This window comes from Amborella trichopoda, chromosome 4, assembly GCF_054954075.1.
Source record: "Amborella trichopoda isolate Santa Cruz 75 chromosome 4, AtrichopodaSantaCruz75HAP2 v2.0, whole genome shotgun sequence".
Lineage (NCBI taxonomy): Eukaryota > Viridiplantae > Streptophyta > Magnoliopsida > Amborellales > Amborellaceae > Amborella > Amborella trichopoda.
In genome coordinates this window covers 35,417,221-35,434,586 of record NC_142339.1, presented here as the reverse complement: position 1 = coordinate 35,434,586, position 17,366 = coordinate 35,417,221, and the positions used below count along the sequence as shown (strand labels likewise).

General features: G+C 35.4%; 1 protein-coding gene and 1 long non-coding RNA gene across 4 annotated transcripts in view; both read left to right on the top strand.

Annotated features, from left to right (window-relative positions):
* Positions 1-377: 377 nt before the first annotated feature.
* Positions 378-17,366, top strand: part of LOC18428679 (ketose-bisphosphate aldolase class-II family protein) — a 109,098-nt gene continuing 92,109 nt past the window's right edge. Inside the window, exons 1-12 of one of the 2 annotated variants that reach the window (XM_020663864.2) lie at positions 378-1,031; positions 2,472-2,547; positions 4,428-4,508; positions 4,603-4,683; positions 7,142-7,215; positions 7,383-7,437; positions 7,561-7,609; positions 9,906-10,043; positions 14,513-14,594; positions 14,951-15,029; positions 15,165-15,211; positions 15,308-15,496. In XM_020663864.2, coding sequence (XP_020519523.1) covers positions 927-1,031; positions 2,472-2,547; positions 4,428-4,508; positions 4,603-4,683; positions 7,142-7,215; positions 7,383-7,437; positions 7,561-7,609; positions 9,906-10,043; positions 14,513-14,594; positions 14,951-15,029; positions 15,165-15,211; positions 15,308-15,496 — 1,056 coding nt within the window. In that variant the 5' untranslated portion in view covers positions 378-926. The remainder of the gene's footprint in view (positions 1,032-2,471; positions 2,548-4,427; positions 4,509-4,602; positions 4,684-7,141; positions 7,216-7,382; positions 7,438-7,560; positions 7,610-9,905; positions 10,044-14,512; positions 14,595-14,950; positions 15,030-15,164; positions 15,212-15,307; positions 15,497-17,366) is intronic. The other variant, XM_088865124.1, reaches the window with a different exon arrangement.
* LOC148782423 (uncharacterized) lies at positions 5,148-5,617 on the top strand. Of its 2 annotated transcripts, none has more exons than XR_016054417.1 (2): positions 5,148-5,279; positions 5,446-5,617. It is a non-coding gene; the product is annotated as an uncharacterized LOC148782423 (long non-coding RNA). The 2 variants fall into 2 exon arrangements; XR_016054416.1 differs by having other exon boundaries at positions 5,199-5,334.

Genomic DNA, 17,366 nt, shown 5'->3' with positions numbered 1-17,366 from the left:
AGAGACTGATTTTTGGTTTTTAAAAAACCGAAATTGTCGTGTTTTTAGTTTTTCAAAAACCGAAAAGTATTTTTCATATTCCAGTAATTTACTAAAAAGATTATTGGAAAGAGACATATTTTCGGTTTTTGAAAAACAAAGGTTATCGTGTTTTCAATTTTTCAAAAATTGAAAATTAGATATTTTTGGTTTTTTAAAAACTAATGACCATCTTTTATTTTCCCGTAACTTACTGAAAAATTTATTTGAAAGAGACAAATTTTCGGTATTTTGTAGATTTTCAAAATCTGAAAAGTTAATACTCTTTGATTTTTTCAAAAACCAAAAAAGCTAATTTTCTGGTTTTCAAAAAACCGACAAGCTAGTTCCATCTTTTGTTTTAAAAAAACTTATGATATGTAATAACAAGAACTTCATACTAATTCCATAATAACCGGATGTATGCATTATTTTCTCAAAAATCTAATTGCATTTTGGTGAAAATTTCCCTAATTTTTTTTTGAACTTGTTATGCCGAATTTATGGTTCCACAGCTTCCGGTTGTCTCGCGATACCCTCTACGGCGTGACCCGCAGCTGTACCTTTACCGATCCCGGGTCAAATGGAAGCAAGTCCTACGGCCAATCCAGCAGCACTAATGGAAGCAGCAGAAATCAGGGGATTCTTTAGGGATGCTGACGGGGAAAATTTCCCTACTTTGTTTGTCATACTTGTTCATCGAATGGGGCACGTCGTACTAGGTCACTGCTGGACAGAGGGTCCTCTGACGTGGCTTTTCGTCATTATCCCTTGAGTCCGCGTAAAAAAGAGCGGCATTTTGCACGTTTTCTGCAACTTATAATCAGTAGATTATTCCTCTGATTGGAAGTATTGAGCTTGTCAATTTTGCAGATTCTATTCATTTGAGTGGCAGAGAGAGAGACATCATGGACATGGCTTCAAGGATTGTGAGTTTCATTGGATTGGACCAGTTGAGCCTGGATATGGCTTCTCTGCTTGTACGCTCAGGATTCCTAGTCCAGGGATATGAAGTAGGTCAAAGTTCTTGCTTTCTTTTTGCTTTTTCTGAATATTATGAAGTAAGTGTTTTTTTTTGGGCTGATTTCTGTTATGTGAAATTGCAATGTAGTTTTGGATCGTTTAAACCTTTTTGGATGAAAGAGATTGATCTTTGTTTTGGTTATTAATGTGTCCTGTGTGGATCGGATGCTGTATGTACTTCTCTCTCTCTGTTCTCTTTCTCTGTGCATTGGAGGAGAGCGCAAGAGGAAACTCACTTGTACTCGCCCTTTCAAAATAAAAACAATATCTGAAAATGCACTTTGTTTTCAGAAGCACAATCTGTGGGTTAGTTGTTTGGATGTAACTACTTTATTTTTAATGCAGTCAAATATTTCCTCAAAAAAATAATAATCTGGGAGTTAGTAATAGTTGTCATTGTTGCCACATTACTTTTGATGGTTGTTGGAAAGATTATTCCTGACTTAATGACAACATTGAACGGAAAATCCAAAAGTAGAAAAATAAGGAAATTCAGGAGAATTCATCTAAAAAAATCTAGAGTAATGAAGAAGGGTGAACAGAAAGCCTAGTGATGCATTTGTGTCATAAATTTGTAGGAATCAGGTTAACTAACAAAAAATTCAAAAAGAAATGGTGAAAGTCTTGTTATTGTCATATTCTCAGTAAATTTCGTGCCATTTTTTTTTATCTTGTTTTGCTTTCAATTTATTTCAGGATCCGATATTAAGCGTATTATGATGGATAACTAATGATATTTATGCAAAATGAAAAAAAAAAATCGATAAATAAAGATTGGATTATATGGGCAACTTATAACCAGACGAAATCGAATCATGATTTTATATTATTTTTTTGCATGGAATGGCCTGCCATGAATCTCAAGATGCTATATGTTAGAAAAAACATGAATGGTTTCGTTCCCTAGTAGTGGTAATAGCAAATATAATGAAGATAAAGTGGATGTGTAGTTTTTTAGTGATAAGGCTCACAATTTGATCAGGGTGATTTTTGAAAAGAATAATCCACTTAGGCAGACAGTACTCATTCGGTGGGATTGCAAAAGTTCTTTGATTTCATTTATATGTGCACTTTTAGCTAGTATTGGCAAGAAGTTAACTTCTTAATGATAAATAAAATATTACAAGATGAACCCTTTTGTGTATGGTTAAGAGATGGATGGGGGATGGAATATTCAAAGTAACAAATGCCAAAGAGTAATCTGCTTCTCCTTTGTAAAAAGAGTTATTTACTATCTCTTATAGAACTCTTGTTATATATTAGTTTTCAAATAATGGGGAAGTTAATTTTTTTCTGCATCTAAAATCAATTATATCCCAAAGCTATGATTTCAGATGCGCCTGTTTATGCAATTTTTTGTTTCTTATGGTTGTTAATTGAGCTTCTTTAAAGTCTTCCTGGGCTTCTATATGATGATACACTGCCTACAGGTTTCTAAGCGCATCATGGAGGAGTTTTCGATGTTAGGAGGAGTTGGCTTTGCTTGTCCTATGGAGGCAGGAAGAGGTAATTTTCTACTTGTCTAATCTTCCCCAGCTGCTATTTTGGCATCTATTTGTGTTCGGTTAAGTAAGTTTATCATTATTCATTGGATGGATGCTGCGGAGACGGTCTTTTGTAATCGTCCCAATGAATCATTTTGAAACTTTTGATGTAAAGGCTTAAAAAAATATGCCAAACTAAGTACCCCTTTAGCCCTGACTTTTGTAGTGGAATTTGACTATGTTATGATGACCCATAGTTTCTATGTACTCCAAGGACTACTGTATTCACTCTAAGATAAGCATCATGATGTGGACTATATGATAATGATTGTTAGTGATCTAATAGTCTTTTGAACTATATATCGATGACCAGTAATTGCACTAAATGCAATCGAGTTGCAAGTAGTTATTATGTTAGCATATGCTAGTCTGTTCATCATGCGATTCATGTCAAGCCTGATTAGAGTGGCATTTCCAGATAAAGTGCTACTTATTGTTCTAAGCTCCATTTTCTCTCTATAGACGTAACTCTCTTGAAAGTTATGTTGGCTGTTATATAATTTGCCTATTATGATTCTATGATCATTTCACATACAAAATAATCGAATCTATTTTCAGTTTCAGGTGAGCACTATGCGTTATGGATATATTCACATGTGGGCTCCCTAAAAGGCCACATAGCGTGAATGGAAGAAAATTGGGCACTCCCTTTGTTATGAGTGAAAAGTTTTTGAACATGTGAGCGAATCCCTTTTCTAATCCAGCATTAATTAGCTGGGTAGTTAAGGAAATTTTGTATCTCATTATCACTAAATCTGAAGTAGCTCATGTAGTTCATAGGATCCATCTGATTGAGATTGGTTTGAGGTGGCATCTTCTCACTCTGCTCATAGGATCAAACAAGTTGTTTAATAATTCCATGATGAACAGTCATTCATTTGTTGATCACATCATTATGAAAGGTGGCAGTGCTTGTTTTGGTTTACAACTTACCTCAAGTTTCTGTATTTTATGAATGCACCAGTACTTTCTATCAGTGTTTAAAAACTTGTCTACGTTTTGACTCACTCGAGTCAATTTGGTTTGGGCATCTGGCAAAATCACGGTTAGGTTTAAAAAACTTGGTGCCAAATTTGAGCACTTAGCATCCCATTTTCTAGCTAGGCTTAGCTGAGTCTTGTTGAAACTCAGTATGAGATGACTTGTTAAGATTGGGCTTGGGGCCAGGCCAAGTCCCTATCCCAGTCAGAGTTTCTAATCTCTATGAACAATATGAAATGCTCTATTCTTTCTAAATCTAGTGTCCAAGCTCAGTATGAACGTTTACCTTTTATGGAGATTTTGCTTGGCTATCTCTAATGTTATATATACTTTAATCATATTTCACTTGTTTATGGTCCTCATTGATGCAGATTTTCATTTTCCAATGAAAAGCTATTTTTCCAGACGGATCATTCTAGCATTAGATTTTAGCATCTCCTCATGAAAGGGTTGGTGAGAGATTGACTCATATATTCCTTTTGATCAACAAACTGTTACTTATTGACCGTAAAGTTTCTCTCAAGGGGAAATGCTTGGCTCTAGTGTTCTTGAAAGGGCATATTGTCTTTTTATCATTTGATAATTGTCTTAATATTGTTGTGTAGTTTTGCCATGCGGCTTCAAGGTGTACAAGTACACATATTCATGTTGCCCAGTATATGAAGTTTACCGAGAGCTATTTTATTGTAGTCAAGTTTTCTGAAATGTTAAGGTTGTTGTAACCATACACCCTAAGTTATCATCTTGTCATGGTCTGAAGCTTTGCTTCTGTATTTCCTCCCATTGAGTAAGGAATCTCTTTCGTTTGTCAGCTTTTATTTTCTATGGTTTCTTGAGTAAGTTCAAATTGTATTTGTGCAGGTGCTGCTGTGATTGTGGTCCTGATGCCTAGTGAGGAACAAATAAATGATGTCCTGTTTGGAACACTGGGATCCCTGCAGGGTCTGTATATGTTATTTGAATTAGTAGGATAGCCATGTCAGCTGCATGGGCATACATTCCTTCTTTTCTGTAACATGCGAGTGGTGTTATGCAGTTATGCCTCGTGATGCCGGTGTTATACTTCGTTCTACAGTATCAGCAACCTATATTCAAGAGTTAGAGAAGCGAATAACAGGCAATTACAACTTTATCTCATTATCATTTTCTTAGGTTTTCAATGTGGTGGGTGTTTATTATGATTATTCAAGTCATACACTGTGTAGAATGATATGGTGCTTCTCCATAATGCCATCTTATACTTGGTCCAATGTATCTTAATTGCTTGATGCAACTCTGAAGTTTCCTTGGTGAAGCTCCTTTTCTGTGGTTCAACAGTGCCATGCACATGATTAGGTCAAATCTGGGGGTTTCTAGGACATTTTGGTTGGTTCTCAAAGTATGTTCTAGGAGAAAGGGATATTATTTTTCTTTATTTTGTGACACTTGTACTTATCCTGTGATACGATACACAAATCGTGAAACTGTGGAGAGGTTTATTAGGGCTGTATTTTGATGGATATTTTTTTGAATGATTTGAATGAGGTTTGGTAGTCGAAAGCTCCTACATCAAGCGTCGAATTGGAGACCTCCTCTCCAGGGCCAATTAAAGCTTAACTTCGATGGGTGCTCCTTTGGAAACCCCGGGCCTTCGGGTATAGGTGTGATCCTCAGAGACCATTCTGGCTCAACGGTTGCCTCCATCTCAAAAAATATCGGTCACACTGACTCTATGTAAGTGGAGGCGATAGCACTATTGGAAGGGCTCAAGCTTCCTGGACCACATCGGGTAGAATTCATTATAATAGAGGGAGATTCCAAGAATGTTATTACTTGGGTTACCAATTCCTCCCCCATTGGTTTTGGCTCATATTTTTGATGAGATTAACTACCTTTGCAGGGATATACATGTTTTATGGAGGCATACTTGGAAGGAAGCAAACCAGGCAGCAGACACTCTAGCTAAAGAGGCTGCTACGTTGGGTGATTTATAGGATTGATGTTTTGGATTGGCATCTTTTTGTTGGTTTCTTTGCCTCGTTGTTAATGTAACTTATAAAAAGATGACTTTTTGATTCTTCTCTCTCACCCCCTTTTCTCGGAACGGTTTTTTGTACTTAGAGCTTCCGCCCTGTGGATAGCCTATACTTTGTGGTTCGTTGTACTCTTTCATTCATCAATTAAAGGTTAACATTCTAAAAAAAAGAAAAAAAAAAAAAGCGGTTTGATCGTATGAGACAAATTACTTAAAATTTTACATGGGGAGGTTTTGCTTTGTGTTGCATACTATATGGTGGTTGAGTTGGGACATAGATAAATTAGTTGTGTTTACCCCGAACTATGAACACGATCTTGATTTCTTGGAATTGGTGTGAATGATTATGGATCATGACATTCGCGGTATGAAATCTAACATGGGTTGTGTTTCTTGTCATTACTCTACTTATTCTTTAAAATGAGCATCCTAAGTTTTTTTTTTTGAGTAAATGAACTGTTCGAAAATGAACTGTTCTTAGGTTTATATGTTCATATGTGAATTCACAAATATGAAATAGGATTCCTGGTTCATATTCTTTTTTTAACGAATGTTACAGGGACATTGATGTGAGTGTGGTGTTTAGTATTTCTCGGGGAGTGTCTAGTATGGCAGACCAAAGACCCTGTGCTTCCTGGCATGCTGTATGGTTCTTCGTTTTTTATGAATTATGTATTTTATATAAAATATTAAAAATCAGAGTGCAATTATCTTTTAGAAGATTATTTTCTCCTTAAGTTCCTTATATTTTTATTTTTCAAGTTTCGTACATCAACTCCTAGTGTCCCAGGTGTTTAGAGTGTTTGGCGGTTTAAAGCAAAGATAAGAGAGGTTGAGGGTTCGATACCCATGTGTGCACCCACCATGAGGTTTTTAACCTTTATATAAACATATGTATTTCACTATCATCTAAGGTGCATAACCTGCGTGCTAGAGTGGACTACTTATGTAGTGAGGTATTGGGTTTGAACCCTGAGGGGGGCAAACCTTATTGAGCTCTATTTTCTAATTTAAAATGCCGGGATACTTCATGTTGACAAACATGGCAGTTCTATAATATGTGTTGGACACATATTAAGGAGCAATGAAATCCCCAACATGTATCATGTATGGTCATGTTGTCTATTATGTCGGGATGTATCTTCAAGTACACAATAGGGAAATTGGGGGACTCGTGGAGCACTGTCTTTATCTATCCCTTTCTGTTGCTTAAGTGCTATTTGCCCGAGCTGGGAATATTTGGTTTGTTTGTTATAAGATGGTATTTCCATTATCTTATGTATATTAAAACTTGGAAAGGAAATATGAGCATTTTATCCTGGTCTTCTATGATGAGGCTGTTAATCACCCTGTATTGAATTTTGTTGGATAAGACTGCTGTCAGAATTTTTATTTCTGGTGTACTTACCATAAATTAGATACTTCTTTAAGGTGAAGGTTTCTGCTTGCTTTTTTACTGAAATAATGTTTCAGATAATTTATTTTATCAACAAATTTGTGTTAATGTGCAGTGACATGTGTTTCCTTCTCCAAATGTGATGTATTTCTTTTATTCTCGCAGAGGCAGGGAGCTTGTTCCTTGTAGATGTGCATGTTCTTCAGAGCGTTTCTGAAGATTCGACCGGAAAAATTATTGTGAGATAAATTTTCTATTTCACTAATGTGGATACCCTATTGAGTGCTGCACATTTGGCTTGATTACAACTCTGATTGCTGGATGGAATCATTTTAAATTAACTAATTTAGTAATCTACAGTTCCAGATTGATTACATTCCTATATACTTCTGTTTGATCTTTTCAGGTTACTGCTTCTGGAAAATCCAATGCAATTGAAAAAGCACGACCTGTCCTTTGTGGTAAGTCTCAAAATTCGCTCTTGATGCATTACTTTGAAGTGAGGTATGAAAGATGTTTGAAATGGTTTTTAAAGATAGGGATTTCTTCCATTTTATTGATAAAAATATGGGCCATCTGAACAGCAATGAGTGAAAGGCTGTACGTTTTGGAGGGAAGAATTGGTGCTAGCAGGTGCCGTATCTTCTTTTCTTTAGAAGATGTATAAAATGAACTTTCCTGTATTCCATTTTTCCTGCATCTAAGGTCTTTTGAATATTTGATCACTTGCGAAGTCCTTTCATGTCTTACATTGTTTTTTGTCTGTGAACCACATGGTTATATGCTTTTCATGTGGGTGCATGTAGGTTGATTTAAGTATCTCATTTCTTGACATCTCGCTTCATAGAATTTCATTCATATCCATGAAGCAGCATTTTACATAAAGAGTTATTCACTCACTATCTTCATGCACAATATATTAGAATATAGCTTCTTGGATCAAAACAGGAATAAAATCTTGAATGGGAGCAATGAGTTATAAGAAAAAAGAGGAGCTGAATACCTGGTATTCTGAGTCTCTCCTGAGTTACCTTCTAATCATCATAGAGGATTCCTAAAGAAAGGGATACATGAGCACAATGTTGCTCCTTATCTTTCTTAATATAACATTGCTTTTTTTTTTTTAGAAGCTCTGGTGAGGTTGGCAGGTCGTGGAAATCATAATAATTTTTCTGGCATGGTTCCTCTAAGTCCCATTCTGATTTGATATATTTAACTTTCTATCTCTTCTATTTTTGAGAGGCTGGATTGGTTTGGTTTCCATGAGGTATATATATTCAAGTCCATGTGAGTTACATGGAATGCAATGGGATAGATGGTAGTGGGCTGCCTGCGCCCAAAAGCGATGATTTGTCCCCTTGTCCATAGGGACCTCGTGGCATACTACCGCCGCGACTCCCGCTAGATAGCCGCCCCTTTCTCTCTTTTGTACCTTCCAGGACATAATTAACTTGAGATTTATATATATATATATATATATATATATATATATATATATATATATATATATATATGGAAGACACTACGCAATGCCTATGGACGAAAATGAACAATATTTTTACCCATAGGCTCATCACCATCCAAAAAAATCGGGCGACGTGCTTTTTTCGACTGCCACATCCCTAGCATGTCCGTGGCAGTACCGTCATGGCCTAATGGCGGTATCGTCACGGACATACTAGGTCCATGACGGTCAAAAACTCATGCGGAACTGTAATGGGTGGGTCTGTTCAATAAACTGCCACAGACATAGCAAGTTCGTGGCGGTGGCGAAATACTGTAGCATTTCGCCTATAGGCATTTTTAAGGTTCTTCTTATATATATATAGATTTGTTTCCAGGATCTTTCACTTGAGATCTTTCTTAGTTATGGTCAAAGCTATGAACAATAGGTGTAGTGACTCTTGTCAACTTCTTGCCATGTCTCTTTTTTATAGAAATTATTTTTTGAGTCTTTATGTTGAAGTTTATATTTTTTGTTGTTCAGATAGGCATGTCTATGAGAAAATAGTTTTATTTTGTGTATTCCTTTCAGAGATGGTTAGGTCCATATCCAATTTTGAGTTGTTGGTAGAGACCTGGAACCCCAAATTACTAGAAGCTCATTTTACACAAATTCAAAGTCCATTGTAGATTTGTTGGTCATCATGGTATTCCACTGTTCTCCCAGATTCGTCATTGGTCCGATGTTCTCCCAGATTCCTTTCTCATTCCTTTTGGCTGCCTCCTTCTCAGGCCTCATTCAACACAGTCTCTAATAATCCATCGAGTGACTGCCATCACAGCTGGCTTGCTCTTCACTGCATGTTTCCACCACTTCCATGAGCACTCCAACAACTGCCAGCTTTCTCACCATTTCGGTTACAATTTACTCATTATCTTTCAATTGGCCCGTCATGTTATTATTAGAAATCAGTCTTTTATCTTACCACTTCCATGAGCAATCCAGTGACTGCCACCTTTCTCACCATTTCAGTTACAAGTCACTCCTCATTATCTTTCAATTGGCCCTTTATGGTATTATTAGAAATCGGCCTTTTATCTTACCACTTCCATGAGCAATCCAGTGACTGCCAACTTTCTCACCATGTCAATTACAAGTCACAGTCCTCATTATCTTTCAATTGGCCCTTTATCGTATTATTAGAAATCCACCTCTTATCTCATACTTTAATGAAATTGTTGGTTACAAATAATTTTATTTGTTATGGAAATATCTTAAATTATATTAAGTTTTGTTTTCACAAATTTTCAATGACTCAAACTTTTACATTATTACTATGCTACATGTTGATCCTTGCTGGCTATATCAATTGTCTTTTTTCTTTTTTTTGACAATGTTAACTGTATATCAATTGTCTTGTTAGCTGGCAAGATTTTATTTTGGGCTATATTTAATGCGTTATTATCTTTTTGATTCAAAATGCAGTAATATGAAGTTGGTCATTCAAATGCTGGAGGGTATTCACCTAGTATCTGCTGTGGAGGCCATGTGTCTAGGCGTTCGGGCTGGAATTCATTCTCGGATTCTCTATGACATACTATCGAATGCTGCTGGATGCTCATGGTGATTGTAGTTTCCATTTGTAGTCGACACGTATAACCATAGCTTGTCTTCAGTTCTATCTCGTGCTTTCATGCTGTACATGAGTGTGTGATTGATAGAACGCTTTTGGTTTTTTTGTCCAGGGTATGTGCAAACAAAAGTAAGTTCCTTGTGTGTCAACATTTCACCTATTTTGAAGGAAAGTTGAGTTTCAAAAATATGCCAGGCTAGCAACCTGTCACCTATTTTTAAAGGAAATTTGAGTTTCAAAAATACCCTAGGCTAGTTCAGAGATGTCTCCCTACGGCTTTCTCATGTTCCATCTTAGGAAATGTCTCCCTAGAATTCTGTTTTACCTATTTGTTAACAATTATAGTGCATGTTTTCTGGTCTAATAAGGGTGAGGACCTTAAACATTCCCTTAACCCTTCGCAGGCTTGGGTAAAGGAGGTAGGTAGCATTAGGTAGGTAGACAGTGTAAAACTTTGCTAAATCGTATCATGAATCCTGTAGTGCATGTTTTCCATGAAAGTAAGGCTCTGATTTGTACATTTAATATATACGCATTAATGAAATACCTCAAAAACATCGATTGTAACTCCTTAAATATATTTGGGTTAGGGTTACAATTTGTTTTGATGGATATGTTACCATATGCAAAGAAATGAAAGAGTAGAGGGAACATGAGAACTTTCACCTTTCCAGGAATGGGATCAATTAGCCAATTTGTACATCTTGGATGTGAGAAGCATATACAAGATGAAATATGATTATGGAAGAAAAGGTTAACATAATAAATCTATCACCTTGGAAGTTATTGGGGCACTTGTTCAAGTTAATGGGGACGAACAACCACCTTTAGACAGATGTCTAGACAGAAAGGGTGAATGCAATCTAGGAGGAGTACCTTCGACATTATGTGACAGGCTGACCTAGTTGTGCTGTTAGTGCAGCAAGGGCAGGCACGTTGCCCAACTGCCTTTACGTTGAGCAGATGTTAGCCGACATCATAGTTGCACGTTGATCAATGATCATCTTCATTTTGTCCAAATACCCCATGATAGTGGATGTGTTTCTTTTTAGGTTTTGAAATTTCTTTTCCAGCTACATAGACCTTGCTTCCAAGACTTGGGAATAAGTATCATGCAGGCAATCCCCCAGTTCTATCCCATTACCGTCATCTGTAATACCAAGTAGCAAGAGATAACATGAATGTAATGGAGGCAATCAGTGCTTGACCTTGCTTCATCCAAGCATTATATACTGGATTTTGATTTGATCATATATCAGATCCATCCAAGTGACCCATATATCAATACAATGAATGAAAGACAAGATTTGGCGATTCCATGTAAGGAAATTCATCCATGTTAGCTTTCGTGATTCAGTGCTTGACCTTTATTGTCAATTAGTGCTTGACCTTTCTTGTCATAAATCAGATCCATCCAAGTGACCCATAAGATCAACACTATGAATGAAAGACAAGATTTGGTGGATCCATGTAAGGAAATTTGTCTAGGTTAGCTTTTTCGAAACAAGTTGGGGAAGAAAGGAAGAGTTGAAGCCACAAAATGGGATAATTAGAAGGAATAAATGATTTAGATTGAGAATTTAGATCTAAAAATTAGATCCAAAGGAGTTTGGATAGAGACTTTGATTGTATCAAATGATTGGGAAGGAAGAATTTAAGGTAGAGGATCAAAAGAAGATTGGGAAAAAGATCAAAATCAGATTTGAGAAAGGGAAGAAGGAGATGGAACTACGTTTTATGGTAGAGAAATGATTAAGAAAAAAGGAAACTAAATAGGGAATAATCTGATTAGAGAAGGAGAAAAGAAGTGAAATTAGATTAAAGAGGAAGGAGATAACTCATGGGATTGGGGTTACTTGACAGATTTTTCTCCTGCTATGTTACCATTTGAATTTGGACAAATTCTTTCTCCTGCTCTAATACTGTGTGAGAAAATAAGAGTTGGGGAGGGAGAGAGAGAGAGAGAGATAGTGAGGATGGGGCTGCGAGTTTCTACAATTCTTTTCACCCTCTATAATTAGATGGATAACCTATTCATTTTATCTTATGTATAATACAATTTAAGGTACATTTTACACTAACACTCTTTACAAATACAAAATATTACACCAACATCTCTTTACATTAAATGCATTAAATTGAAGCTAAATTTACACTAGTGCCATTCAATGTTACTTCCTAACAAACCTTTGGTGGTGCGTACTTTTTCTTTTTGTTATCCACTCTAGTTTTACATGGACGCTGACACCAGTGTTGTATCTATATTACATATCTTAGGTCTCTTATACTTCGAGCCAAAAAGGCAATATGGTAAAGACATGTCTGTTCAATTATTTTATATTACGTTAACCTTTTCCTCAATTTGTTTATATTATTATTTTATAAATAATATTGTGTAAAATTTAAAAAATGTAAAAGAAATTATAAAATAAGAAAAACATAAACAAAGTTTATTTAACGCAAAATAATTTAATACTATCCTTACTATTTATTTTTCTTAAAACGATTTTGATTTCTACTATTTATAAAGTTTTGCATATTGTCCACAAGTATCATTGATAGCATAGTGGTAGAATGTTAAACTTTATTGAAAAGGTTATGGGCTCATACCCTCCCAATGTCAGTTTATTTTACAACATTTTTGCATATCATACCCTCTGAATGACACTATCCCCATGAATGGGTATTATTCTTCCCAAAATATAATTAATAAAAATAGTGATCTATCTTGAAGCGATTTTAATGGATACCATCACTTAAGCAAGTATTAGATGCGAACATTTAAATAGAAAAATGCTTAAAAACGCTCATATGTTAATACTTCACATGAGCGTTAAATTGAGCCTTAAATTCGGGGTGGGGGTGGGGTTGGGGGTGGGGGGGGCACTACAACGTAAAACGTAAAATATCATCAGATTGTCCTAATAATATGTGTTTTGAGCCAACTTCACTCTATTCACCTCTTTATTTATTTGCTTATTTTTGAAGTTTTTCTCTTTTCCACTATTGATAAGTTAAACTAATGTTCAAAAAACTGGCCACTTGTCTTGAACAAACTGGCCACTTGTCTTGAACAAACTGGCCACTCGACTTGAACCACTTTAATTGACTCAGAACCGGTGCTCCTGCCAAGACTTGGGGGAGTCATCCGGTACTATTTTACTTACGCAAAAAACTAAAAAAGGGGTTATTTTTTTTCTCAGATTTTTTAATTAATAATTGATCGAATACTAGTTTTCCTCCATAATCAATCTTTTCACTCCTATTTTTTATCCAAATCTATTGCATTGGATTGATTGAGATTTTAACTATGGTTTCTCATAAAAAAAGTGTGTTTCTTGAACCTAAACTTCAAAGCTGTCATTATTTCGATTTCTCTCTGGATTGTTAACCAAAAAACTTAAACTTCTTCCAAATTAGTCATGTTTAATCCTCTATCGAAACCCCAAGAGTTTGTTGGATGGAAAATGAAAACTAGAGAAATCGGGATATCAAATTTGTAGAGTTTTTTTGAACCCAAAAGAGAAAATCTTTGATTTCTCTATAATTCTTTCATGAAAATAATTCGATTTTGTCCCAAAATGCTTCTATAACACCGATCTATAAAAGTCCTAACCAATTATTTTCAATAAAAAATGAAAACTATGAAAAATTGATATTTTTTAATTTTCGGCCATTTTCCACCAATTTCTTTCCACAGTGTTTTTTATTTTTTAAATTTTAAATCTTGATGTATGTATTTTATATTTTTTTAGATTTTTTTGTGTTTTTATTTTTTATTTTTTATTTCTGCTTTTCATTTTTTCGCTATTTCTTTGGATTTTTTATTCTTAAAGAATTTTGCTCAATCGAATTTTTTTAATTTCTGTTTTATGGTTAATCAACAATCAAATATTTTATATTTTTAGTTTTTAATCATAAATGTTATGCATTTGCTAGACATATAAAATTTTAAAATTTATTACATTTCCATATTTTTGAAATAATTGTGTCCCACTCAAACTAGAATCAAACTCTTGGTATTCATTTCCCTTTTTCAATTTCATCATAATGTGTGTCATAGATGTCAATTTTTTATTCGTAAATCAATTTTATTTTTATTTTTCATTTTTTTTTGGAAAATTGTATAAATTTTTTTATTAGCTTGAGATGCCTGAATTGGGCAAACCGGAATGAGTTGGCTGTTTCACCGGGTTGATTGGGAACCGGTGGTTGACCTGTTCGGCCGGTGATCGAGTTTTTTAAACACTCAGTTAATGTTTGAATAGCTTATTTAGAATGTTCCGTGAACTTTAAAACAATCTTGATAGAGCGGGTAGAGGAATCTAGAGGTTTACATTATTGCATTTGGACATTCCATGCATTTCTGTGGTTCTTTGACCCGAAAAATTGCATTTGATTAATATTCATGCTATGGACATTCAACGAAAAATCTGATACTTCCACGTGATTTATGCAGGATGTTTGCTAATCGTGTTCCTCAAATGATAGAGGGAAATTATGTGAAGGACTGCTCTTTGAATGCTTCTGTAAAGGATCTGGTGAGGTTATCACTTGTTGTGCTTTCTGTCTCACCTATCTTCACTGATACTGATAAAGCTAATGTGGTGATGATGTTTTGTCCTTTTCTTTGTGATAAGCAATATGCTTTACTAATAAGGGGTAAAAAACGCAAAAGAATATGTTTGACTGTGGTTGCTATAATTGTTTTTTTTTCAGTTTATAATCTTTTGTTTCTTGATGTTCTTCAGCAGATATTTCATGTTAGGAATGAATTCATTTGAGAATTTGTAGACAATTTGATATCCTGAACAGTGAAATATTTTTTATATGGATATTGTTAGTTGTCCTATGAGTAGGTTCCATAGCTCATGGGAAATTTATATCTGACCATCAGGGGCATATTCTGGATCTGGCCAAGTCGCTTACATTTCCTCTTCCACTTTTAGCAGTTACCCATCAACAATTTGTTTATGGTTTGGTTCTTTAATTTTAAAACTATTTACTTCCAATATAATATTTAAAACAAATCATGTGCTGCTTTATAATTGCACTGCTTTTGTGAGACACATGCATTGAAGCTGTCATTTGTTGTTTATTTTTTGTCCCAGGATCTTCATGTGGCTATGGGGAATACTCTGATGCTTCACTTGTCAAGGTTTTTCACTGTGAAACATATTTATTTTTGAAATATTTGTGGCTTTTGGAGTTGACTGTGCAAAACTTCTAGTATTTGACTTATGTATACCTACAGATTTGGGAAAGAACAATTGGCGTGAGTGTTGCTGCTAGTGATGATATATATAACCCTTTGCAACTGGCAGAACAAAGCGTGGCAGAATCAAAACCAGTAAAAATAATTGGTTTTGTGGGGCTTGGAGCTATGGGCTTTGGCATGGCAACACAACTAGTGAAATCTAAGTTTTGTGTTTATGGTTTTGATGTACGTCGTCCTCATTAACTTCTAATACTTTTCTACTTAAAGATTTTATTTTTAATTTCTGTGTAACGTAATCAGTGATTGGATGATTGTATTGCATGAAATTATATAGTAATTAGAGAAAAATGTAAGTTTATATATGATGATGATGTCTTTGGAATGGTACTTTTTGCATGCATGCAGATGTGTCAACATGCATGCAACTCATTCAGTTATATATTCTGTATATGTATGATGAATGTATAGATGCATGTTCTAAACATAGCCTGGATTTTATGCGAACTTAGTTTCTATCAAAATTATGAATTCATCTTTTTGTAGTCTTTCGAAGTCTAATGTCTTAGATTAACAAAAAAAATTATGATTTAATTTCCTGTACTGCCAAGAGTAAGAGTGATTCATAATTTTTTTGGTGGTCTATGAGTTCATATTGTGGGTATTTTAGATTTGGGGTCAATAATAGAAAAGGTACATTTGATTGCGGATTAATTTTGTCTCTTTTTGGATAAATGTAGAAGCAAGCATTTCATTTGTAAATTTAAGTGAGGTATAGTCCAAATGGATTCTTCTCTCTTTCTTTACTCTGAGATTTTTGTTATTCTATACACTCCTAATTTGTAAGTTGTACATGCATGCATTTTGAGTTGACCATTGCTATGACGATGGTTTTTCTCATCTGTACTTAATTAAAGTGGTATCCTTTTGTTACCTTAATAGGTCGTTTTGTATGGTCGTAAAAATTTTGGTCTTCAACTTGTTATATGTTGGTTTATTGTGGCCTTTCAAGGCCTTGACACCAAGTAATTCATATTTTTTTATTGTTTTGTTGGCTCTAGCGAGAGCTCAGGACTTGAGAGGGGCCATTTGGGTGGCTTGCTGGCCCATTGTGACTCATTGGGCTTAGGTAGTCTGGGACTTGGAAGATATTTCTTTGAGTCACAGAAGTACTTGACCACGGGATTTGGGCAATGGCCCAGTTCCTATGAGGGTTTAAGGGTAACCCTCGGTCGAGGTCGAAGTGTTCCTATGGTAGGTGTCGTGAAAACATGTTCCCACATGGAAGAGATGGCTTGTGAGGACAAGAGGCAAATCCTTGACATAGCCTCATCCACAACATGTGCATATGACAATTACATTTGATAGGAAGCTGCCTTCCAGGGAGAGATCCCGGTGAAGGATGTGCACATGCATTGTTTAAGAAAAAAATGGTCTGCCCAGGGCCTAGGTGTCCAAAGGGGCCTATGCCACACACCTAGCTGGCGCGACCCTCCCTCGGGTGCCAGTACCTAGGCATTGCCTAGGTGGGCGCCTAGGTTGGTATCTATGCCCAGTCCACGGTGGGCGCCCAAGGCTTGGGTCCTTTTTTGTTTATTAAAAGAGGCCGTCATTTTGATCCACGAATTAGACTTAAAAGTATTGGGGGGTATTATAAACCCCCAAAGAGGGAAAATGATAAAATAAATCAAATCTAAACCGTACAAACATTTGGACATTTAGACTATTAGTATTTGTACTTTCATTTGAAACCTAGACTTCATGTGACTATGTCTATGTGTGTGTAACTGGGTATCATGATCGTGTATCACCATGGAATGTGGATTGGAGAAATAGGAGACTAATACACCATGGACTTATGTATGTTTTTTCATTAATTTTTCAATGATTTGAAGTTTTGAACATGTTTCAACATTTATGCATATATGTTTGCATGAAAAAACTTTAGTTGTTATTCATATAAATGCCAAAAAAATCAAAAACTAACACAAATATTTTCATATATGTGCATTTAGATAACACATATATGCATATTTCTAAAACGTTTTTGCCTAAGGGTCCTTGAGGTTCTGGGCACACTTAGGGTCCGCCTAGTAGT